At 44.4% G+C, this 24,594-nt stretch overlaps 1 protein-coding gene across 4 annotated transcripts in view; it reads right to left on the bottom strand.

The window, feature by feature from the left end:
- Nucleotides 1–584: 584 nt before the first annotated feature.
- Nucleotides 585–24,594, bottom strand: part of LOC119186190 (uncharacterized) — a 38,622-nt gene continuing 14,612 nt past the window's right edge. For all 4 annotated transcript variants that reach the window (XM_075872421.1, XM_075872422.1, XM_075872423.1 and 1 more), the window contains 4 exons: nt 11,075–11,217; nt 5,436–5,518; nt 3,158–3,244; nt 585–835 (listed from right to left, as the gene is read on the bottom strand). In XM_075872421.1, the coding sequence (XP_075728536.1) occupies nt 666–835; nt 3,158–3,244; nt 5,436–5,518; nt 11,075–11,217 (483 nt within the window). In that variant the 3' untranslated portion in view covers nt 585–665. The remainder of the gene's footprint in view (nt 836–3,157; nt 3,245–5,435; nt 5,519–11,074; nt 11,218–24,594) is intronic.

The raw sequence follows: 24,594 nt of genomic DNA, 5'->3' as shown, positions 1-24,594 counted from the left end.
AATAACCATGGCATGTCCAAAGCTTTTCAAATTGAATCAGCTGTATTACTTTCAAAAGGGCAGTAAGTATGGGGGCTTCTTTGAAACTTTGCTGCAAGCATTATGCCCAATTGCCTAAATAGAAAACTTAGAATTGACTTAACTCGACTACCTCAGGGTATAAGTAACGTCAGCTTCGGACAGACGCACTAGTGATCGAGTTCACGCGAATAAAACTGTGGTTCACTAGGAGTGCGTCAATAAGGGAGCTTCCAGTTCTTATCTGGCACGCCAGATATGCGACGTGTGACGTCACTGCTCCTGGGGAATGCGCAGCGTCGCTCTCCATAAGCCACGCGAGACTGCTCAATCTGGGCGAGTGTAGCTCACGGTACAAAACGTCTGCCATTCCGCAGAAGCAGTGGCGTAGCCAGAGGTTGGCACGTCGATTGCATGCCCGACCCCCATTTTTTCTCGCAATGGCATAATGAAGAAATGATGACCATGCAAAAAATATCTCTTCACCCTGCCCCGGGAACTCAAGGAGGTAACTCCCTGAAATAATTTTTGTCCACGTCCCTACACAAGAGTAAATACTTCATGAATCAACAGTTCATATTATTTTATTGAGATATTGCCCACAAAAATACTTGCTCATTTTTCCTATAAGTTCGAGACCTTGCTCACTAGACTAAAATAACTTTGCCAATTCTTTCGTCACACTCGGAAATAAAGTATTGTTTTGGGGTATGGGGTTTGCAGTACTTCCAGAAATTTGCTGTGCAAAATTCGAGGCCGTTGGTGTTTCTGTCAAAGAACTGATCGTTTACCCACACTTCACATACTTGCTTGTAACCTGTGAAAACAGAGTTATTGATTAGCTTTTCAAACAAAATTACGTTTTCCGACACCGTTCGATGCACTGAGAGGCACTAGTACCGTTGCATCGTCTTTGTCTAAAAACGTCTATCATTATTTAGCGAATATTTTTAATATTATCGTATTCTGTGAGCAACAATCAGATTGTAATGGGAGTAAAACTGAATCACGAATTCGCAAATGTGTTTTTTTTTCATATTTATGTTGGCTGAGAGCCGCGGTTTTTGATTTACATATCTTGACCCAGAGAACATTTATACCGCAGGACGATAATACATTATAGTAATTTTCTCTTTTCATAATCAAAGTTAACCTACTGTAGTATTTAGTCCTTCTATTTATGCTTCATGCAGGTATATGCACCGTGTCACCGCAACTGTGCTGCTGTGCAAGATACGCTATGATAGGTGTTTGGGTGTCTTGTGTTCGAGTGGCATTCTCTAGCGTTTTGTCACTGATTTGTTTTTCTCTATGACCATTATTCGGTCGCAATTTGATGCTCTGCATAATTAAAGTTAGAAAAACATTTAAGAAGACCAATTCTGCCCATGACAAGCGTATTTTGCAGTTTTTTTTTTTTTTGAGGCTGAGCATTATACAGCCCAAAGGTGACTCCTTAGAAATGTAAAAGGGAGGCTCCATTTAATAAAGCATACACTCTACTACTCTTGTCTACCTCTCCTCGCCACCCATAATTATCAACCCCCGTATATCCGATAATTTCACTTATATAATGTTAGCAGACACTCAAGTAGTATTATTGTCGTAATCTCAATGCGCTTTATAATCACACATCTCATGCTCTAACGTGTCCATAACTACTGTTTTCTGACTTCCGAATTCTTATCATTTTCCAGAACATGTGAACACGATGCATAGCATCGCGGTTCAATGCGATGTATTGATCAGCTTAGTTATCCTTTGCCTGATTGCGTCTGTACATACACTCTGAGATACAACAGGAAATCTTCGTACTAGTGGTTTTAGAAAGAGGTCAGCCTGGATTGCCGGTGTCTCTAAAGGTGCGGTGTGGTTGTGTGATTCCCTGACGACACAGGAACTTCATGATAAGGAAGGTTAGTGAGCCCTCCAAGTGTTAAAAATTGAGCGAATGTAATAACTGCGTTGTCAAGCATCAGGAAAAGAAATGGTGATGGTGTACAATGAACCTTCAGTTCAAGTTATGCGAAACTTCTAATTAGTTGCAGTAAGTTCAAGATTGATTTGTCTGCCGTTATGCGCAGGCGGTTTTTGACTGTTCGTGCAGCACTTTGGCAGTAGCCTACGCATCATGACATGGGATGCGTAAAAAACTTGCAACATAATGTTCCTCGCACTGGTAGAATCTGATATGTGGATGCGATTTCCCGATTAGTTGCTGTACACGTCAGACGTTTGCCGGAATATAGTATATTTCACGCTGCGCCATTAAACGACGATTTGCAATCGAAAGTGAAAGACCGTCATATCAATGCAACTACTTATTGCGCTTTCTTAACAAGCGCAGTTCCAAAAAGAATAATGTACGTTTTCACGAAAAAAGATTCTCTCACAAACAACAGTTTAGCAAAGCAACGCCACATGAAAAAGCACCCCCCATTTCATTCTGACGGCTGAAATTTTAACGCTGCCACTCTTGGAATAATTGCTGTTACTGCTGAAGTATGAGACATTTGAGGTCACGCGTCCACGCAACATTAACAGGTCGCTTTTCTCGCATGCTGATGTCTCTAACTAAAGAGAACCTTTCAATCAGCATGGTTAGTGTAATACTAACATACTCATCAAGTTTGTGTAGAACAACACTTCACACAATGAGGTGTGCACTGCAGTGCTGCTCAGGCGTAGGGAGGCAGAAAATTTGGCAATGTTTGGGGTCATTGTGCTGTACAGGCAACTTTTAGCGAAAAGGAATCTTTCGTTGTCCGTGGAAAAGTAAAGGCCCTGTACGCCTTTGTACTCATTTGTACTACCATGAGAGAGTGCGACGATGTCATTAACAAGTATCCCTTGACTTCGTAATATTCAGTCATGCTTCTTCGACCAGTCGTATGTGTTTAGCGCATGAGGAGAGGCCTTCTTTTGACAACTGTCGATATATCTATGTAGTGGTTTAATAAAACAAGCTACTGCGCACGTCCACGCACACCACTGCCACGATGTATGTACATCTCATAAAATCTTTCCCACGTTTTGATGCTGAATGAGCCTCTCTGTGTGCTTGTAATAACAATTATATTTTCACGCGGAGTTCCTTCACATATCGCGTTTTAATTTTGAGCTAGTATACGGTACTTACCTCCTCTTTTTGTATTCTTTGTCTTGTTTACAATAGCACAATCCTTATATATGTGGTGAAGCGTATACGTTGTTTTTTCACCCGTGCCTGCAATTCAAGCGCTTGATAAATACTAAGCTGTTTTAGCAAAACGTTTCAACACTAGACCACGATGTAAGGTCTCTCTTTTTTTTTGAGCAAAATAACATCGCGCAGATGTATCTGGTGAACAGGCAATGTAGCAATACCTTAATTGGTCAAACGGGATTTATTTATTATGTGTAGGGGTTCTATATATCTCTGTGGTGTTTTTGTTAACCTAAACAATATTCTAGTATACGCCAGCCTAATAACAACTTCCCTCAACATTGTTCGCAGGAACCGTGGTATAAAAACATCGCAATAATAAAGGATGTCTTGACAAACTGATTTGCCATAGTTATAGCGGTTACGTTGTAGACGTTGAAAACATTTGAAATACTAAAACACCGATTTTGAAAAAAAAAACCTAGAATCCCTGATCTTTTGAAATATTTATTTGCAAATTCAAGAAAATGGTTACTATTGACTGACTAAATATACCGCAAATATTTGAAGTGAGAAGTAAACCTTTTTACAGCAGTGGGACCAGCCGCTCAGGCGTCATAAAACTGCGGTCCGAATACAGCTGTGACGTCGCATTGAGGCGGTACTTTGTTATCACTATTTCAATCTTCTTTTATGTAAAAAAAAACGTTTGATAATTCAACACCATCATTCATCCTTCATAATCGCTTTGGATTCAGGACATTGCTGGTTGAGTAACATTAAAGTAGGCGTTGCTTAGCCCGTGGAGGAGCTTGACCTACTAATTTTTTGTCTGTCTTACTTTTCTTCCATTCATGTTTTGTTCGAAATAGCCTATAATATATGTTTTCCGCTGGTTTCTTTTCCCGCCACCGTTACGTTACGTACACACACACACGCACTCACGCACACACACATACGCACGCTATATATATATATATATATATATATATATATATATCTGAGCCATAATAAAAAATAATGTAATCGCAATATTTTCCGAATTGCAACACTAGTTATAAAAAAAACCGCTCCTCCTAGCTTCCCCACACACCGCGTTAAACGAGTCGGCCTACGTACTGTGTTCAGCAACATTATCATCGAATAATTTCCGTACACAAATTATATAATTATATACACATTATGGAGAACTCGGACGTACTTTGACATCCTCTTTATCACCCGTAAGATGGTGCGAAGGACGCGCTTTGAAGGTCGATGCCCCGCTCAATAACCGTCACGGTCGTGTGTGATGTCTAAGAGTGGCACCGGTCTTTGACGCGCGCGCAGTCGGAGCGATAGAAAGACAAAGACCGCATTAGAACAATAAAATAAAATAAAATTAACATTTTTATAGTCAGCAATTCACCGATAATTTCCGATTGTTTTCTCATCTGAAGTCAATTTTCCCGTATATTGACCACTGGTTTTATAGCTAATTCCCCGAAATGGGTAAAAGCTATATAGGAAAGATCAAGCGAGCAAGCAAATATGCAAGCAAGCTGGCCCAGCAATGGGTGTTGTCTCCATCTCTGTTTTTTCAGCCTAAAATGAAGCACATTCCAAAAAAAAGAACACTTTCTATCGAACTTAAAGATTACTGAATTACTAAATTCACTTCGTGCGAAAAAAAAAATGCAAGACAATCTGATATGTACTTTATGCCCATTCATCATCGACTGAATGACTCTTGATATATAGTTGACTGCACGTATTTCGGTTCGTTGTTACTGCATGACAACATCATATCGCCGAAATTTAGGAGCACTTCTGTAGGGTGTCCCTCATGATCATATTGTTGTTTTGCGACTTTAGATTGCCGCTAGTATAACCAAGCACTTGCATTTTGCAGTGAATAATTAAGTGGTTCTTATGACAGTGGAATAAAAATGAAATGTGCACAAAATTATGAAAAAAGTAAGCAGATGCGTTGACACAATGACTTCTCGCGCTGAATTGTTTGGTATTAAAAAGGCCTACCTCTTTACGCTTTTTCTCAGACATCGCATCGGAGGCGCGTATTTCATAGCAATATGAACCAGTGTGTTGGTCAACTTTCCTATTTACCTGCAGAATACGCATTAATCATGCTGTTTTTTATATACTGCCACATATCATAAAAGCTAGAATAGTGAATACAATCTCAATACCTAGCTGCACAGAATGCCCCAAACTGAGAAGCTGTTTTGCTGTATGTTTGGAATCGAAAATGTAACAAATTTAGATTGCTTACTCTTATTAAAAGACGTGAACCCTCTAACTTTCTTGTTATTTTTCCATATTGGTGTGTAATCCACATACTCATAATCATAGCTCCTGGAAAGAAGAAACAAAAAAGAAAACTATGAACCATATCCCCAAAGGGAATTCTGATGGGATGCGAAGCAGCAGTGGGGCGCAAGGCGTTGGCCCCGTTCAAACGGGCGTCGATGCGGGTGGTAGAAGAACGGTTTGAAACGAAGCTTAGTGCAGCGTTTACTCGAGTAAACGTTTGTTTGAAACGCAGAGACGCAGTGGCGGATTGGGTTTTGTGTAAAATTTATCGCAGATAAACAAGTCGAAAGAGTGTTTCAACTAGACCTGCGGTCGAACGTTGCGGGTGGGGGAGGAGGTGAAGCGAAAGAGAAATGTTTTGCGAGCGGGCTGAGCAGCCGGAAGCTGTGGGCGCTGCAACGAGCATGCTGCGGGTGAGTAAAAGAGTGGCGTCAGCGTGCTCCTGTGAAGGAAGCATGTGAGAGGAGCGTTACGTTCATGCGTAGCGGCGACGTGCCTTCCATAGCGCTGCTCCCACTACTCCGGCGAGGTGGACGCGTTGTGGCGTGTTTGCACGGACGCACATAAGTACGGCGTTACACGCGTGAGTCAAAGAGCTGCTTCGCATCCCATAATGCATAAATAATGCGCCTACCGGCATTATACCCCTGTTTTTTTCAGCAGATAAGACTCTCACCCCTCCTCTTACGAATATATATTAACAACCTACCATCCATTTATCGTCTAATATTAGTTCATTTGTTTACAACTGTGTCATCTACCGCACAATTTTAACATTGCTGATCAAACTGCCCTCAATCAGGACCTTAATCTTGTGCAAGAGTGGTGTAATGTTTGGCCCATGAAGCTTAATCCCACTAAATGCAAAGTCATTTCCAGTATTCGGCAGCGTCACCTTTTATAATCCTCCTATTTAAACTCTAATTCCACTGTTGAACATGTTGAATCATATAAATACCTAGGTGTCACCTTATCATCTAACCTTTCCTGGAACGCACATATCAACAACCTTATATCACCCGCGAACAGGTGCCTCAGTTATCTAAAGCATCGTTTGTGTTACGCACCCCTAGACATAGTACTTCTCGCGTACAAATTTCTCATCCGATCAAAACTACAATATGCAGCGCATCTAGAGCGTACACCAGGCATACCTTATTACCCACCTAGATTCTGTACAAAATCATACCACCAGACTCATTCATTTTCAGACTGATATGATAGAAGTATATCATCCCTAAAAAGTGAAACTGATGTTACTGATGTTTGTGTGCGTCGCCTCGTTGTCAGTCTTTGTTTAATTCGCAAACTATTTACAGTTCCTTCAATCAAGCTCCTCCCATCATCCCGTCATCGCGCATTTCTCGCCGCACTACCCATCCTTCATCATTCACACTCACACGTGCTCCCACTAATGTCTTTGCCGCATCAGTATATTTTCGCGCAGCAGCGTAATGGAATGACCTCCCCTGTGACATTGCATCCATCACGCGTACATCACCTTTTGCGGACAACGTAACTGCATATTGTTCGTTGTGAAGATCACTCTCTACAACCCACATTTGCTAACCCACCCGTTGTGTAATACCGCCTAACCGGGGTCTTTAAGTTAATAAAGAGAAGTGAAGAAGTGAAGAGATTGCTGACCTACTCGCATGCCCCTTCTCAGACCCTGTCAGAGAGAGATAAAGATGCAAAGAAAAGCAGGGAGGTTAACCAGACGCACATCTGGTTTGCTACCCTGCACTGGGGAAGGAATGAAGTGGATAAAAGAGGTTGTAGAGAGATAAGAACGTACACACAATCACGAGCACACTCGGGGGAGCACACACAGTCTACAGGTGGTCGCTCAGGTTTGTTTACTTTAAGCAAAGTAGAAGTGCTTTAGTCGCTTTCTGCGCAACTGAGGCAGATGCCCAAGGTCCTGGAATCTTCTGCACCCAAAATGGTCTGGAGTCAAGTTGATTCAAAACCATTCGGAGCTGGCATCGCTGTGTGTCGTAGCAAGCGCAGCTGCACAGGACGTGTTCAATGGTCTCTTCAGCTCCGCAGTAGTCGCATGTAGAGGTGTCTGCCATATCAATGCGAAAGGCATGCTATTGGTATATAACTGTTCCTTCATGTGGTGGTGCCAGACTTCACCTCGTTAAGAGCATATACTCTCCTCCAGGATTTATTTCACAAGGATATGGGATGATTTAATCCCATGGGTACAGGTCCAAAACGCTCACAGGAAACAGGGCAGGAGTAAATTTTACCAGGATAGTTTAACGTATGTGCTGTATATCACATGCATTTTGATTCACACACAGTGTTTCATGCAGATGCGGTAGTGATCACATTTTGTTAGAAAGCGCCTTTCTGTAGATGCATGTAAACTGGTAGATAAGGTTTACTTATATAACTGCACAAATGGTACAATTTAATTACAGTGCTGTGCAGGAACTCGGCAGATATTTCATTTAGAAACATGAGGTGCTGTTTACCGCATACCGAAATGGCCAACAATTACTAATTGATGAACCAATAGCACCCGGTAAAAAATAGTTCCCTTGTGCGAAAGTATAACACGCATTTGAACTTCCAGTTGGCTGGAGAATAACAGTGTTTGGTTGGTACAACAAACCCAGCACGCTTTGAACCGATAAGCAGCAGAGCTGACACATACGTGCGCATTTCCAGTGAATGTGATTTTTTTCAAATGATGATGGCGTAATTAATCGCCCTTCCGGTGATGCTGTCGTTCACAAAAAGCGTGCGTTGGTGACCCAGTAAGTGATTCTTATAGGAAAGAAACGAAGATAAAAGTGAGCCCCGTAACTGTCTGCTCACAGCGCGACACCTCAGCAGTGGCTATTGAGGAATGGGGGTAAGGAGAGATTAGAAGGAATAGAAATAGAAAAAGAATAGCGATAGAGATGAGGCCAGCGACAGTGACATAAAGAAGTAAAGAAGAAATAGGAAAGATGCGGACAGTGACATAAAGAAGTAAATAAGAAATAGGAAAGATGCGGACACGGTCAAAAGATCCGAGGACGGGGCACCACTCAGCGGGAGCTCTTGCCGGCGTCAGGCGATGGCGAAGGGCGAGCCTGTCCGCCAGAGTGGCGCTTTCGTCAGAGGTCGCGGGAGTACAACCGGTCGGCATGGAATCCAGCGAGCGAGTCCAAAACACGCAGCTTGCTTGACGTACATAGTGTGAAAGAAAACCTTTATTGATGATGCGGTGGCGCACTCTATCCTGTCGGAGTGGTTCTTGAGAGAAAGGAAGAGAAAAGTGAGCCCCGTTATTGTCTGCTTCAGTGAGCGACACCGCCACAGAGCTCACAAAGGGATGGGGGTAAGGAGGGATAAAAGGGTAGAGGTAAAAGTATAGGAAAGAGGAAGAAGAAGCAACAACAAACTGAGGGGATAGAAGAGACAGGAAAGATGGAAAAACGGTCACTGGAGTCCGAGGACGGGGTACACTTGCGAGAGATGGTGTCGGCGTCTGTAGATGGCGTAGAGCAGGTCCAGTAGGTCAGAGCTGCGCTGTCACCGAAGACAGCCGGCGACAGGAGATGACGTAGGGCCAGCCCAGTCGGCCAGAGCTACGATGACGCCGAAGGTCGCGAGCGCGCGGAGCGCGCGGGCGCACAATCGGTCGGCACGAAATCCAGGGAGCGTCCCTCTATCCTGTCGTTTTCCTCTTTCAATTTCCCTTCTTGGGGTTTAACAACATTTCTTCTCACCTTACAAACATTTCCCATTCCTTGCGCGATAGGGAACGTGCACCGATCATTTATGAGTTAGGGCCATGCTCACATGCACTTTAGTTGACACACCGAATTGTTAGTTAAATATGGCACATACTACAGCCCATACACAACTCATGTGTTATCCAAACCTTGGCACTTTTGTGAGTGAGTGAGTTACAATTGATCGAGCACAATTTAGGATAAGCTCTCTCATTTTTCTCACTTAATGTGGGTGCCGGTGCGCCTTCGTGGTACCGATCTTTATATTCTCATGTATTTTTTATCAGATAAAACTGGTTGGCAGTGAACACTCGTGTCCTCGTCTTTTCTTTTTTAGTGTTGTCCGTTCGCGCTTTAATCTATTCCGGAAGATGCCGGCCCGCATGGCAAATCATTTAGTTATGTTATCTGAGGAATCTGTTTACGTTATTACGAAATGTGTGTTTTTGGACTAACCCTTTCAGACGCCAACTTTTAAGAGGTGTCTGTAAATGTGTCAAATCATTATAACGTTACTTCAAGGTACTCAATATTGCATTGCAACAAAACGAGATAGTTGTGGAATGTATGTGTGTCAATATAACTCCTTTTAATTAGGAAGCAATTAAATATCAATTTATTCCGAAGTAATTGATGCTTGCTTTTGGCGTAAATAGAATCTAATGTGAGGCTAGATATGTAGTGCAAATTCATTTTTCATTATGCCAATTGTGAGCAAGAAAATTTCTTCTTTTCACAATGCTTGCCGGAAGCGGCACATTGCACGACTCCTCAAACGTGGTAGTGCCTTCAGAAAAGTGATCATATTTATTAGTACACTGCAAATTGAGGTTAAATGAAGACAAATTAATTATGGAGGAGCATTCCTCTAATGTACGTTATATCTTGCTCTTTCTTAGCCTCTACTAGATGCAAATAACGAGAACGAGTGGTGCACACGAGTGTGTACATAGCGTCTGAAAGGGTTATAAAGAGGGGTACCTTATAATTTCAGAGAAATTTTGAGGAATGAGGAAAAAGTTCTCATATATGATTGTAATAATAATATTAGCAATAATATAAAAATTATCATCAGTGAACAAATGAAAATATTGATTTATGATTGCCAGTTGTCTCTACTGAACTTAAGTTAACCCGGACCGACATCGCAACCCAGCCATATACACGTTGGGTTAAAGGATAGACAGTATTTGAACAATGTAGCTAGCATTACACACTGCACCCTACAAATGTGGTGCGGCCCTGCTCAAAAGGAGAGTTCGCAAAAGGAGGCGTAATCAGGACCAGATGATACCCGAAATTAATGAAGCTGCAGAAATAGAAAGGCTGCGCATTGCGTGTGTCAGCAGCCCTTCAATTGCTCTATCACAAAGAGAAATAAATTTTTTTCAGAACGTTGGCACACTTGATGTTCATGGCGCGTTATCACTATGATTACTAGGTTGTTGGTGAATTCTGTTTTGTTTGATTTGTCTTTTCTCTTTTTATTAGATACTGCTCAAATATATATTGCATGGTTCCAGCAAATAAATCCTAATGTAAGTCAGTGCCGCTCTCTCTCTCCTGCTTTTCTTGTCCCTCGTTATTGGCGCTGTTTTTTATGTGCATTATTTCGTACCAACTCGCCCAAGCAACCACGTTAGATAATGAAATGAATTTCGGGCTGCAAGAGCACTCATTTTTTTCGTTCATAGTCACATATACCTCAGCAGTGCAACGCTTATCACAATAAACACAGAAATGTGTTGAAGGTTTGAGCGCTCTGGAAGTGTTTCCACTGAAAATATTTGTAACTGAAGTTCAATGATGTAATTGCGAGGCATATAATCAGTTTAACGAAACTGTAGTTAAAAATACTTACCACTTCTGAGAAGACTTGAACACCAATACCTGAGACAAGGTTCGTGCCGTCGGATTCATCTTTGTCCTTATTGCTTTAATGCACGCTACTCCAGGAATCCCCCGCGTAGTGAGGTGCAAATACATGGGGTTTGTAAGCATGAACTATGAAAAATAATACAATGTGACATTACTCCAATATCCTTCGCAATCTTCTAAAGCCGATGAGAAATGGTATGTATATATGTGGTATACCTGCTAAAGTTTTCACTGGAAGTATTCACGTAAGTAGGGAGTGGCCCAGCCTCTTAAAATACGCATGCATCCATAAAAAAGCAGCCAGAAACTCAGGATGCTTCAAGCTAAATGTGTGTCGTTTTGTTGTCATACAACTTCCTTAGTGTCTATTATTGTATATATAATGGCGTTCATGATAACCTTTAAATGACCGAAGCAATACCTCATCAGTTATTTTCGAAATTTGCGGAGATGAACTCAAACAGGCAAGTATTAGGTTAAAAAACGCATAATGTATGGGTATATTGCACTCATTTTATTTACTTTTTGCAGCGCTTAATATCATGAGTGCACCAGAGACAAGTCTTTGGCACAAGGAACCAGAAATTACAGTGGATTCGCTTTCAAATTTTTATAGGGTATGCTGTTGTGGAAGGCTGATAAAATTTCAACCGGTTGGTGTTCTTTACTCTGGGCCTATGTCTGAGTAACCGGGACTCAACACAAAGTATAATTGCAGTTTCTGAAAGTTGTTCAATACGACGAATCAGTCAAGCATATTATCAGGAAATCTTGAGTAGATGCGTAGAGAGATTAACTTGCGAAGTATGCTTAGCATTCTTTATCACACAGAAAGGCTACATGTCTTTGACTACCACACAATTCAGTATAGTATCGAAGACATCTATACTAAATAGTATCCCAGGTATTCTTTCAATATCTTGTGTATGATGAATGCATGTATTTCCAGAATATAAATATATTGAGTAACTCAGGATGATGATTGATATGCGTTGTCAACGACCCAAATCAATAACATGATTATGAGAGACGCCGTAGTAACTTAAGAGCTATGTCATATTGATTGCTACACCAACTTGTGAAACAATGAACATTGGCTATCCTTGGCTTCTCAAGCTGACAATGCTTCAGTAAGCCACCCGAATAAAACAAATTGCAGGGACATTTTTTATGATTTGCACAAAAGCCAATCAGCAAGGGGCTCCTAGAAGATCTCTGGGTTCCTAAAGTTAGAGCAGAGGCATGTCATGGTGCTTGCCTTATCACAAAAATACAAGCAGATGAACGTAGAGACACCGCTAGCCGTTTATTTCCTCTTTTTTTGCCTAGATCTGCCAGTTCCCTGATGCATGAAGACATAGCTACTGTCCTCAACTAGATATTTGAATTAGGTTCGACATTTTAATGCCCTAAATCTGATGCCAATATTGTGCACTTATGAAAACCTCTCTTTCATGGCGCTTTGTTACGACATTGGAAGAATGTAAGAACTGAGGGTTTATATCACATGGCTATCAAACATCAATCACTTCAATAATCTAGCGGACTTAAAGTTGGCTTACTGTGAAACTAACTTATATTCTGCAATGAAGATCCACGCTGTTATGAAATGCAGAAGACACTGGGCAGAGGAGAAAAGAAGACCATGTTCGCCTTAGTGAATCCGAACGCTTGCGTCAGTCCAAATGTTAGTTGTGCCGTAATGGTGTCTGCGATCTATTAAAAAAGCGCTGCACTGAAACGCATTCTTTTATTAGAGGGAAGCGCTAGGTACTGTACCGTCCTGCAACTTCACAAAAGTATTTTGGCTCCAGTTCATTCCATAACTACTGGCAGCGACCAGCAGCCTAGGACCCCGAGAACAACCCTAAGAACTGTTAGTTGGTCCGGTACTCTTTGGCGATGCTACCTGCCCTCTCTAGTGATACTCACAAAAAGGATGAGGATGCGTAAGGCTTGTCTAATTAGTACAATCTGTTACATGAGCACAGGAAATGATGCGCATAAGTTTAATTGTGAATTTTTTTAGTCAAAGACATCGTCAGACACTGGATTTGTTAGCACAGCGGCGACCTACCTATGCTGTCGGCCTACAGAAATGTATTCGTTGAGCTTTGCCGACGTCCAAAGAAGTGCCGGGCAGCACTTGTATCATAGAGTTCTATGAAATGGTGAAATGACACGAGAGGTGCTATGCAAGATGACGCGAGCTTCTCGGGGCCGACGATTGATTGATTGATTGGTTCGTGGGGTTTAACGTTCCAAAACCACCATTTGATTATGAGAGACGCCGTAGTGGGGGGCTCCGGAAATTTTGACCACCTGGGGTTATTTAACGTGCACCCAAATCTGAGCACACGGGCCTACAACATTTCAGCTTCCACCGGAAATGCAGCTGCTGCAGCCGGGATTTGAACCCGCGACCTGCGGGTCAGCAGCCGAATACCTTAGCCACTAGACCACCGCGGCGGGGCTCGGTGCAGACGAGTTTTTCCGAAGCTTACCCTACGGTGGCCATGAATGAGAACAGTGCGGAGTGCGTGTAAGCAGCGTTGATAAAATTCTCTACTAGAACGCACGTGGCGTAGGAAATGCATGTTGGACTTTCGCAGCAGTTATAAAAAAAACATGGCGTGTGAACACGTCAGCGAAGCCACTCAGTGAATATTTTAACAGTGCAGCAATGTTAGCGTGATTGTCGGGGCATCTTTTTTCCAACTCAGTACGTGCCTCCAACAGGCGTGTTCATGGGGCGTTTGTGCTCTTTCGGGCAGAAGTTTTCGTTCCACCCGGTGCATGAAAATTTCCACACTAGAAGGCAGCAAGGGTGCACATGCAGCATTCTCGTGCTGTTCATTTCACTTCTATAAAATATTGCAGGTGAATATTAAGACAGGTGGTCGCCAGGGGCGCTCACATCACGGCGGCAATGAGGCGGTGAGTGGATACGTCCTGATCGCCATGAAATTGAATGCGAGACATTGTAGCCACGGCGTAATACCACTTTCTGTTCTACTGGGGTGTGTGCTCAGTCTGCGCGATAAAGCTGATAGATTATTGTGCCGCTAGGCTTCAGTACTGCTCCTCAGCAAAAGCAAACGTAGTGCGCGTAGCCGATCTTCCCCGCGGGCGTCTGTCAATAAAACTGATTGACGCGTCTATTCGGAAATAAGCTATATAGTTGATTCTGAGAAGGCACCAGTTCAACTCGTGACTTTCATAGTGCCTGTTCAACTGCCAAGAAATTGATGCGGCAAACGGTAAGCGGCAGCTTTTATGCGTATAAAATAATCTGATCAGCTTGCACTACTTGACCAGGCTGGAGCCATACGTGAGCTTGTAATAACCTAGCTTCTTTTAGCTTTTTAAGTCGGTTGTCTACTGATATGCTCGACCAGCTTTAAAGTGAAGATCACATCAACTCTGTCTTTATTTTTATTACACTAATTGCCCAGCCCCGGTGGCCTAGTGGGTAAGGTACTCGGCTGCAGACCCGAAGGAAGCGGGATTGAATGCCGGCTGCGGCAGCTGCAATTTCATTGAAGGCGAAAACGCTGTAGGCCCGTGTTGTCAGATTTGTGTGCATATTATCGAACGCAAGGTGGTCAACATTTCTGGAGCCCTCCACTACGGCGTCTCGCATAATCATATGATACTTTATCACGGTAAACACCACATATCAATCATTATACCAATTGACAAAAGCTTAATGACTATTACACTGAATTGTCTTCAAATCATTCACAAGGTTTCAAGTAAAAGACAATTATCTCGGGCGCAATTAGCAAGGTCATCATCAGTATGAGACTAATTACCAAAATACTCATTAGGCCAATCCTAAACATCATCATATTAGTAAGGGCTAGTTACCAAGGTGTTAGCGTACTGACGCATTAATCGGCAACCATAATTAACGTCGTGTTAGTAGCATGATTTGGTTATAAGGACTTCGTGCTGAGTTTTATATACACGTCTGCTATAACATAGGTCCGTTTGTGTGTAACGCGTCATTTTTAGGTGTTTCTGATATCTTACCCTTCCACTCTCTTTCTATAGAGGTGGTATTACACTACTTCTCCAGAAAGACTTCTTGTCCACGCGAACAGAAGATTGGGCCCTAATACCCTGCTTATAGTAGGTTACAAGCTATTAGCGAACATCTCGGTGCACCGATTCGGCCAGTCTCTAACATCATTATTCGCTTCGCGCTCGGTTGGTTCCGTTCCGGGCCCAGACATAGACATTCATACTTGATTAATGCGCAAAATCATTCACTACACTACTGCCTGATTTGCCCAATAGCTGTTGGCTTCCTTAAATCAGGAAAATGCTTTTGATTTCATAGAAATTGACTACTTACTAAATGTTTTGCATGCATTTAGACTTCAGGACAGGTACCATCAGCTCATTCGCGTGATGTGCACGGATTCACAAATTATTCTTTACGTAGATTCCAGTGAATCGCCCCTTTCAAGTCACGCGTTGGCATGCTACTAGCTTTACTACCAAGCTGTGGCGTCACCCCGTCATGCGAGAGGATATATGGAATGTATCAGCGCTGGAACACAAATAGCTTCTGGATCATTTTTCACAGTGCCAAAAGAGTGCGAAACGGAAGCAGAATGGTATCCTCTCTTTTTTAGGTATTTTCTCTTTCTCTCATAGAACCGGAAAGCACGTTGCCGCCATTGAGGGCCACAAACGCTTTCTGCAGGCACGTCAAGTCAAACAAAGGAGGCGTTGGTGAAGTAAACATGCGTTGGCAAAATTTGAAATAACAAACGTACGTTTGTGTCCCATTTATAAGGACCTTCGTGTATGGGTTCTAATAGAAGTGCTTGATGGATTTCATGCTGAACAGTCACGTTTCCGCAATTTTTGAGGCCAGGGTAGCTCTTCTGGATCAGCGCACCGTTCACCATCTCCTGACGATGCGTACAGCACACGTCAAGTGGTGCCCCGTCTTCGCACTCTTCAATCGTGTCCCTATCCTTCTTCCCTCATCTCTCGTCTTTTTGCATTGTTGTGCGGCGAATGCTCTGTCTACACATCTCTCTACTTCTGCTCTTTTTCTTATCCTCTTTCCCAACTCTCCACAAGATGTTTAGCCATGTAGGGTACAAGGCAGAGTAAAATTAGCTTTTTTTTTTGTTTTGCTTCAAAAAGCACTTGCTACGGTTTTATTCTTGCACGTAACGACTGCTTATTTGCTGGTTTCTACTTCGAGTAGACGCACCGGCACCATTTTGCTTTGACGTTTGGCAATATAACTTGTGCATTGCTCCAGCCAGGCGTATATTGAGCTGTTGGACCATTACGCCTAGAAACACGTCATGTGAGATGTGAAAGTACGATTCATCAGGGCATTTGTCGAAAAAAGGCGCAGCACTCCTTAACCGCACGTCAATTACATCTTAAAAGACGCCAAGCAGTTTTAATATTGTCTCATGCTCGTGGTGAACGGTCTCTCTCTGGTGCACTTATTTTACGCCGCTTTTTTCCAACTACATTGCATCTTTTATGCTGCTTGGGGAGCTGCCCAAAGCCCCAGCCAGTGAAACATGCTTAATTTAACCCTTTTCTCGGGGGAGGCTGGTCTTTGGGCCACTGGCTAAATCGATCAGTTGAGGCTGGGGAGCTGAGCCTGCCTAGAGTTGTCGGCGATGGGGCTCCCGGACGTCTATAACCCAACCACTTTTATAATTTGTCAATGCGCAGCAGCTGTTTGACTAGCCTGTTGTGGTGAGCAAGGGTAATGGGCCCAGGTCAATGGACGCACTCAAGATAGCCTGGTGAATACAAAGACAATAATTATATAGGACTAGGACTATATCACACAAAAGAACGTCAGAACGATGCGAGATTAAAGAGGGTCTACAAAGAAACTGCTGCCCACGTGAGATGTTGATATACGTCTTAACACCCAACGCACTTCATCCTCCTGCCAAGTTTTCAAGACCATAATTCCGCACACCGTCGTTGCAGTGGCCGTAGCACCAAACAACGTGGCGTTGAGCCCGTCGCGGTATCGTTCGTGATGGGAACACGCCTTCTCGTGTAGCTTGCTGGCTCGAGCTTACGTCGGTGCCCGCGTCCTGACGACTTGTCGGCGTCCAGGTCATGCTCGACCGGGGCGAGTGCCCAGGACACGGTGTCCAAAGCCCCGACAACCTTCGAAGCCGGCTGAGCACGCTCTCTATACCAGTCCCACTACGGCGTCTCTCATAATCATATAGTGGTTTTGGGACGTTAAACCCCACATATCAATAAATCAATCAATCAATCTCTATACCAGTCTTCTTTCTTTGCCCTTTTTCGTTTTAATTGGGCGCTCAGGGTTTTGCCCCCATGGCTCACTTATCACAGTCCTTACATTCTTCCCCCTGTTTCAGAAAGTCGCACGCACTTTGGCTGCTGCTGTTGAACTAGCCCACAGAGCGTGTAACTTGACGATGCCAGAAGATGTAGAAGTGGTGTTGGCTTGACACTTTGGTTGCTGACGCTCATGTGGTTGGAAGTCCGTTGCCGATTTGATGTTCAAACTCATAATTTGGAGATTGCATCAATCTGGGAGGCTGAAATTTCCAAGTGCTTCACCGACACTTATTAAGCACTCCAGTGTACACTCATAGATTTACCAGAATGGAAGCACACTCATTGCAGCAATAGTTCCGATGTTACATTGACTAGTTTCTCTATGTTTCACGAAGGAACATGTCATGCACAGATTTCACGTGAATCTATCCCAAAACAGAAAGCGATGCAACTCATTCTGTTGTCTTATGACATGTCACGCCCCCTAAGATTCGCTAGTGAGCACGACATATCTACACATAGAATGGGAGCACAGGCCAGATTGGTATCAGTGCACCAGGTTTATAGGCTGATTTTTTTTCTTCCAAGTGCTCGCGGTGAACCAGCGCTCTTCTTTTCTGCTAGCTTCTGGCTAACGCTGAGCCTTGTCGAAGCTGCTAAGATTTAACACCCAGTACTCAACCATGAAGTCTGTACCTGAGTGTCCGGTTGGGTGGCCCCCACAACGCGGCAAGCTTTATCTGGGTTCATGCACATATGTTCTAGAGTGTTACCATTAGCCATACATTAGGCTCATGGCGTTCCTAACTGCGCTATTGCTTTGGGGGTTCAGGTCTTTTTTGCCCGACCTTTGCGCTTGCGGCTGTATTTGAGGAATGTTGACAGGAACTTTCTTTATTTTGAGGTTTTGAACAATCATTTCAGTTGCCAAGATAGTTGCCTTGCTTGGGCCTAGCATGCCTCCTGCTGGCATGCTTTCGCGGAGGACCCAAGCTTCCGGCAGGTCAACAGTACCATGGTTACTGGCTGCGCAATCCTCCACATCACTCCTGCTACCACAACCACTTGGTAGTTCTGGAGTCACCAACTGAGATATGTTTGCAACACTCTTAGTTTGACGAACAGGTCCTAGCTGAGGAAGGCAAAGACCAAGTTGCTCTCTACCACTGCGACCTGTGTTTTCGTGACATGCCTGATTAACACCTGTAGTTGCAGACTGTGTATCTGGATTAACAACGTCAAGTTCTTTATCAGTCACGTTTCCGCGTGTGACTTCAAAATTTCACCCTATTCAGTGATATATGTCTCTTATTGGTGAGCTTCTATACCACCCACCTCATTAGCCTCCTTACGCGCTGCTTTACGTCTTGCACCTTTTCGTATGTCTAAGATAGCCGTGTGTATTTGTGAGAGTAGCTTCTCACCTTCCCGTCTTAGGCACTCATAGTCGTAAATTTTGCATTTGTACTGCAGCTTGAAATCAATCCCCTTGCGTTCGTTTTCGAGGTCTTCTCGTAACATTTGCCCTAAATTGCACAAAAACTATCCGACCTCCTCTTCAATACGTTAACACGCGTATTGTGCGTGACCTGCTCTAGGTTGAAAGATGGTAAGGGCCAGACCTGGCAAGGCTCGCCAATTGTGACAGCTTCGCGTGGGCACAGATGCTCAAACGACGAGAGATGTGACGTAAGCAACGACCGCACGTTTATACGACATGGACACGAGTATATGAAATATTTACAATAATATAAGAGAACCAAAGATTCCTTGCGGAAAAAATTTTCCTTTGCTTCTATAGCCTCCAGTACACGGTTCCCGCGGCCTTGACACAGCGAACCTATTTCAGACAACACTCACACGACGAGATGGTCTGACGTGCCGCCATGTCGTCTAGATGGTTCAACGTGCCACCCTGTCGCCTCGAGGTAGTGGTGCTAGAGCGTGGTTCTCCTATCACGACAGTCACCGGGACGGCCGCTTCGCTGTAGCCTGGCTGGCCAGACGCGCGCTTGCAACCACTCCTGGAACACCGGTAAGCCAGTCTCGCAGGCTTCAGTTTACCTGACTCAGTTGCTTCCAGAGTCGCCTACTTTGACTAGCCTCCGTACGATGCGCCGCGCTCCGCAGATGTTGGCGTGGCGCCTAGTAGGTGACATCGCCACTGCGCGTTGACGTCACCGTCCCCTCGAAATGCGCGCCTCACTTTTAGACCATAGCTGGCTGATAAATGGGTAAATAACTGGTTACGGTACAATTCTTCATTTTGTCAATAATTTACGCCATCGAAATCGTTTCGACATGTAATCTCGGCGAGAGAAATGCATTCGAAGTTCCTCGCGATTCCCTTCGGGGCAAAAGCGGCAATTTTTAAAACAGTTTTATGCCTCACTTTGTGCGCTGTCCGGTATTCAGGCACCGTGCCAGTACTGCGTCTCCCTTTCACGCAGGAGTTAAAAAATGTTGTGAGCGCTGGAACGCCGATGGCGTCTGAACGATGCCAAAATAATGGGAATACTAACGCATTGGAAACAGAAACAGATTAGTCGGGTGGCTCGCTGTGATTTGCAGTAAAAGTTAAAACAAACAAGCATATTCGGGGAATGAATGAAGAAGAGGAGGAGAAAAAAATTGGCAGCATATTCACGGAGTGAATGATGGAGAGTGGGGCAAAGCATTCGTCCGTCCATTCGTTCTTGCTTCCTTCCGTCTGTGCGACGGTCCATGCGTCCATCCGCCCGTCCGTGCGTGCGTCCGTTCCTGCGTTCGTCCATGCATCTACCCCTGCGTCCGTTCATGCGTCCATTCATGCATCTGTCTGTGTGTGCGTTCGTCCATCTATTCAACACTCCAAGTACCACCATCTCGCATCTTTTCATCATATATTCCCCATATAGAAACGCCGCCATCCAGCGGACATTCCAAGGACTGAATGAAGAGGTGGCACACGCACACTTTCTAACAGCTTGCGCTTCGGATCTACTTGCCACCTTTAACCACCTCGAGTTCATGGTATATACTAGTTGACTGTATTCATGGCACTGCGGCCCAACACTCGCTAAACCTTTCTAAAACCAAGGAGGTTACGCCCAGCGAGTATAACGTAGCAACCTTTTCCTGGCAGATAGAGCTCAATGTACATGCCAATGACTGCATGGGAAGTGAGAGACAGGAGAATTTGGCTTTTACTTTCTTACGGCATGCCCTTCGTACCTACTTCCCACCTTTAACTACCTAGAGTTCATTCATGGTATATACTAGTTCATTGTATTCATGGCACTGCAGCTCAACGCTCACTAAACCTTTCTAAAACTAAGGTGGTTACACCCAGCGGGTATAACGTAGCAACCCTTTCCCTTCAGATAGTGCTCAATGTACATGCAATGGCTGCTAGTGGAGATCGCAGCGTGCACGTTAACTAAAAGCCGAATGCTCCTGTCTCTCATACTCCATTATCAGCTATTGGCATGTACATTGAGCACTATTTTTTGTTGTTCAACAACGCACAGATAGAATCTCTCACCGGCACCACCTTGGAGGTCATAGTGTTTGCAGGTCAAAGCGTAAGAATGGTTACATACTACGCGGGACGAACGGTTGCCGCTAGAAAGAGCTTCGTCCTTAAAACTTTATTTATCCCAAGAGGGAAAGGTGTGGTGGTGGAGTGTCAGAGGAGCCTCCCCGGCGTAGGTCTCCGCTACCCTCTTGGCCCAATCCAAGATCTGATCCTGGACTTCGGGTGCCGAGCTGCATATAGCAGCCTTCCACTGCTCCTTACTATTATTGTGTAGATAATTAGGTGGTGGGTTTCGAGTACACCCCCACATGATATGGTCTAGCTTAGCTCTTTTTTGACAGAAAATGCACAAAGCGGAGGGGTATATCGCAAGGTGCATAAGATGGCGAAAAGATGGGGTAGGAATTGTACGGGTTTGAAACTGGCACCATAGTATTTCATGGTAGCGCGAAGCTCCATGATGTAAGGGGGGGGAGGCATATAGTGTGCTGTAGGTGGTAGTGATTTCTTATATCGTGGAAGGTCAAAGGACAATCTCTATCCAACGATATTTTGGATGCATGTTTTTAGGAAGGGGCGGTATGAGGAATCGTTTGCGTATGTGAATGAAGATAAGTGGGGCGAAGCGTTCGTTCGTCCATCCAGTCGTGCGGGTGTCTCCGTGCCCGATGCGTTCGAGAATGCAGAAGGCGCGCGGGTAGCACCGACGAGACATGAGTGAAGAAAGCTCAGCGCAAGCGTCTTAAACGCGACCGCCACTTTGCTTCGCCCATGCTTCATCAACGATCCACCTCGTACAGCGACTATCCAGGACACTGAGAGAGGCACTCCTTCTCCACACAGACCACGCAGCACTATTCAAAGAGTAGCGATACAGCGCCATCTATAGTATCCTGACTCAATTGCAGTTTGCATGCACTTCTCTAAACAGAGCCGTCTATCGTACCAGAACATAACCTCTATTATACGGATCGAGAGATACTGCCTTCTTTTTTTCCCTCTCTCTTTTCTTGATTACGCGTGGCGCATGACAAGGTTAGACAAAGAGGAGCTTCGCCCCTGAAGCTCGCACTTATTCCGTCTGTGTGCAATTCCACTAAAATGTAGAAAACACATGGCATATTCAATTGAATGGCCGTAGGCTTCACTGACATCCGTTAAAAAGGCTGGAAGACGCATCCCCGCTCTCCCAGACGAACGCTTTTGAAGCCAACGAAAAGTCCCTTCGCTGTCCCGTATGCTGGTGTCTCCTGGGTGTTTTAGACGCGTAACTCAAATATTATCTTGCGGACGTTGTTGTGATGGCATTTCTTGTGTTTCTTATAACATTATCGCGATCACGCAACGCTTCAACAAAAAAAAAATAGGCAGATCACAGTTACAGTGGGAAGTGATGATATGCAAAGCACGAATGAGAAAAGTTGATATGTCACTTTAAAATCAGCACAACATTACGACGTGGAGCTAAATGATGCCGTACATAAGTTCCAAGTCACGACTATCATGTTTGGATATGTCGTTTCCCCTCATCATCTATTCACGTCACGTCATACCAAATATAGTATATGTGGAGCTAGCAAAACGGCCGCGAGCACGCCATGAAAGTGGTATGTTGTCGTGTTTTTTGCATGGCATGCGTGTCAGGATTATCAACTTTGCACCAGTAATATCATTCTTCATTCATTGACGTCACGTAACACCCAATTTGTTATATGTGGAGCTAGCGAAATGGCCGCGAACGCAAAACAAAGGGCCCAATATACTCCAATGTAGCGTTGACGCGGGCGTACGCTGGGCACAGCGACGCTACGTTAGCGAAACGGGAGCACTCTATAGTCTTACGCCAGGCGCAGCCAGCGTCCGTTATCGCGGTCCGACGGCAACCGGGGCGAAATGCGACGTGCTGCATTTCGCGCCGATGCGTTACCCAGACAACACTGCGTCTCCCTCTTTTCGTGATGGAGGGACTCCGGACGAGCTGAAAGGCGCATGCGTCACAGCAACGCAGCGCGGCGCACGCCTGCGAACATATGGCAGGACTGGCGCCTGGCGTGACAACGCCGGCGAGCACGCGCACCACGTCAAGTCGAAATGTATTGACGCCTTGACTGTGGCATGTAGTTATGTTATCACATGACACGCATCTCGTGATTATCATGTTTGCACCAATCACATATCTTTGTCATTCATTGGCGTCCCGTAATACCACATTTGGCACATGGAAAGCTAGCGAGACGGCCACGAGAGCATCATCAGTGTGGCATGTAGCCATGTTATTACATGACACACATGTCATGGTTATGTTTGGATCTGTCATTTACCCAAGTCGTCCTTTGAGCCGTCACGAAATACAGAGTTAGCTACATGTGAAGCTAGCGAAACGGCCGCGAGCGCTTCACGAGCGTAGCATGTAGTCATGTTGTTACATGACACGCATCTCATGATTATCATGTTCGCGCCAGTCACACACTTTCGTGATCCAATAACGTACCTTAAAACCGAATTTGGTTCATGAGAAGCAGGCGAAATGGCAACGAGCGCATCATGAGCATGGCATGTAGTCGTGTTGTTACATGACACGCATCTCAGGATTATAACGTTTGCACCAGTCACATAACTTCGTCATCCATTCACGCACCCCAATACCAAACTTAGTATATCTGACGCTAACGAAACAACCGCAAGTGCGTCATGACCGTGGCATGTAATCATGTTTTCACATGACACACATGTCATGACTTTCATGTTAGGGTCTGTTCCTTGTGTTCGCCATGCAATCATGCCATACCATACCAGTTTTGCAACATGCCATGTGAACAAAAAACACCGCAAGGGCTGCAAGAATTGTAAATCACGACATTCATGACATACATCTCATAATTTTCATAAGATGACTGCTCAAACATGTTCTTCATACAGTGATGTAATGCCATACCGAGTTGGGTATCGAATAGACCAGGAGAGCTAAATGTCGTGGGCGGATAGATAGATAGATAGATAGATAGATAGATACGCTCAAAGCCGCCGAATTTTGATAAGAAAGGCTTAGCATTTAGGAATCACAGCATATCCATGGTGTGCATGATGAAGAGTGAGGCGAAGCGTTGTCCGTTCATTCATTCATTCTTGCTTCCGTGTGTCCATGAGTCCAACTGTGCGACCATTCATGCGTCATCCGTCCATGCGTTCATCTGTGCGTTCATCTATCAATTCATTCATTCGTTCGTCCATTCATCCATCTGTGCGTCAGTCCTTCATTTTCATCATATATTCAGCATACAGGTGGTAACAGCGCCATTTCTTACGGTCTGCGCTTCGTGTCTACTTCCCACTTTTCAGCGCCTCTACTTCATGGTCATATACTAGTTTTGTATATTCATGGCATCGCGGCCCAGCCCTCGTTAAACCTTGCTAGGGAGGTAGGTAAGCAGCTTTATTGTTTCACGAAGGAATAATTTGAGGGGGGGGGGTGGCAGGGGAAGTGAAAGCAGGCTGACGACGGGCCCTCGGGCCGCTCTAGGTGGCCGGACACTGCTGTGCTTCGGTGACCCTTCTGGTCGAGCTCCCTGTCCGGAGCTGTAATCCCAGTACCCCAGTTGCAAGCTGCGCAGAGCAGCCTCTGATTGCTCCTGGTGTTCTGACCCTTGCCACGGGGGCTTGGGTTTATTCGG

This window comes from Rhipicephalus microplus, chromosome 8 (genome assembly GCF_043290135.1).
Source record: "Rhipicephalus microplus isolate Deutch F79 chromosome 8, USDA_Rmic, whole genome shotgun sequence".
Taxonomy (NCBI): Eukaryota; Metazoa; Arthropoda; class Arachnida; order Ixodida; family Ixodidae; genus Rhipicephalus; species Rhipicephalus microplus.
Note: the sequence above shows the minus strand (reverse complement) of the source record. Positions and strands in the feature narration are given on the sequence as shown.